At 35.7% G+C, this 1,795-nt stretch overlaps 1 protein-coding gene across 16 annotated transcripts in view; it reads right to left on the minus strand.

Moving 5' to 3' along the window:
* Positions 1–1,795, minus strand: part of PPHLN1 (periphilin 1) — a 168,884-nt gene that overhangs the window by 90,222 nt on the left and 76,867 nt on the right. For all 16 annotated transcript variants that reach the window (XM_028491446.2, XM_055085684.1, XM_055085680.1 and 13 more), the window contains one exon: positions 615–734. In XM_028491446.2, coding sequence (XP_028347247.1) covers positions 615–734 — 120 coding nt within the window. The remainder of the gene's footprint in view (positions 1–614; positions 735–1,795) is intronic.

The raw sequence follows: 1,795 nt of genomic DNA on the forward strand, positions 1-1,795 counted from the left end.
GATCCCACATGCCGCGGAGCGGCTGGGCCCGTGAGCCATGGCCGCTGAGCCTGCGCCTCCGGAGCCTGTGCTCCGCAACGGGAGAGGCCACAGCAGTGTGAGGCCCGCGTACCACAAAAAAAAAAAAAAAAAAAAAAAAAAGACTCATCAAAAAGCACAGGTAGACCAAACAATGCATAATTGCATTTCTTGGAATATTTATGAGATAATTTGCATAGAGTATAACATGCAATGTAAATATAGCCCGAGATGCAAGGTTTAATTAGATTTTTGTTCTGAATTTACTGATTTAGGACTAGTGGCTTAGCATGATTTCTAGAAATACTTTTAAAAGCTCACAAAAGGATATAAATATTGCATTTTCCTTATACTCCACATTTATACTATTCTTACATTTCTAAACTACTAGAGACATTCAGACATAGTACAATTACTGAATGCAGAGTCATTCATATTCATTCTATTACTGTGTGTGTGGTAAAATTTAATAATCCATGAGGACGTTTTCCCCAAATATACTTTAAAACACTAGAACAAACTAAAATTTTCATCCATAATTTAAAATCCAGGCAAAACTCTCAGAAGTGAAACATAAAGAAGAAATTTTGCCTTACCTCATACTCAGAAATTTCAGGTAAGTTACTTTCATCTGCCTTCTCTAGCTTTTCAGCGGCCCACTTGCTTGCAGCCTCAGCAAGTTCCTTTTCCGTTAGCCTACTGGGTTTGTCTAACACCTAATAAAAACAAAAGAATGGTTCTGTTACAGTTCTCAAGGGCTTTTAAATTTCAAATACATCAAGAAGTATACCCCACTTACACATGAAATCATATAAGCCTTCACATTTATAAAGAGAACAAATACATTCTTCCCTTTTTCAAAAATATTCAACACAGAATTCCACTAAGTTGCAATTTTGGGGGGACATATAGACTAGATCTGACTCCTACTTTCATTTATACAAAGCTTTAGAAATTGATCTAAGGAATGAAACAAAAGACACTGACAACTAATATACTAAATAGTATTTAGAATATACAAGACATTATACTGATTTCAACTTTGTATCTTTAATTATATTCAATGAAATAACTAATGCCAAAATTTCATCAAGGTAAATTCCTAATTAACAAAACAGAAAAGTCCAGATATGCTATTTTATTTATTATTATTTTTTAACATCTTTATTGCAGTATAATTGCTTTACAATGGTGTGTTAGTTTCTGCTTTACAACAAAGTGAATCAGTTATACATATAAATATGTTCCCATATCTCTTCCCCCTTGCATCTCCCTCCCTCCCACCCTCCCTAACCCACCCCTCTAGGTGATCACAAACCACCTAGCTGATCTCCCTGTGCCATCTGTGGTACATGACTCTTTTTGAAATATGGTTCCCTCAGGGTGTATGCCCAGTAGTGGGATTGCTGGGTCGTATGGTAGTTCTATTTATAGTTTTTTATGGAACCTACATACTGTTCTCCATAGTAGCTGTATCAATTTACATTCCCACCAACAGTGCAAGAGGGTTCCATTTTGTCCACACCCTCTCCAGCATTTACTGTTTCTAGATTTTTTGATTATGGCCATTCTGACCGGTGTGAGATGATATCTCATTGTAGTTTTGATTTGCATTTCTCTAATGATTAATGATGTTGAGCATTCTTTCATGTGTTTGTTGGCAATCTGTATATCTTCTTTGGAGAAATGTCTATTTACTTCTTCTGCCCATTTTTGGATTGGGTTGTTTCTTTAATATTGAGCTGCATGAGCTGTTTATATATTTTGGAGATTAATC

Source organism: Physeter macrocephalus, chromosome 6, assembly GCF_002837175.3.
Source record: "Physeter macrocephalus isolate SW-GA chromosome 6, ASM283717v5, whole genome shotgun sequence".
In the NCBI taxonomy this organism is placed as follows: Eukaryota; Metazoa; Chordata; class Mammalia; order Artiodactyla; family Physeteridae; genus Physeter; species Physeter macrocephalus.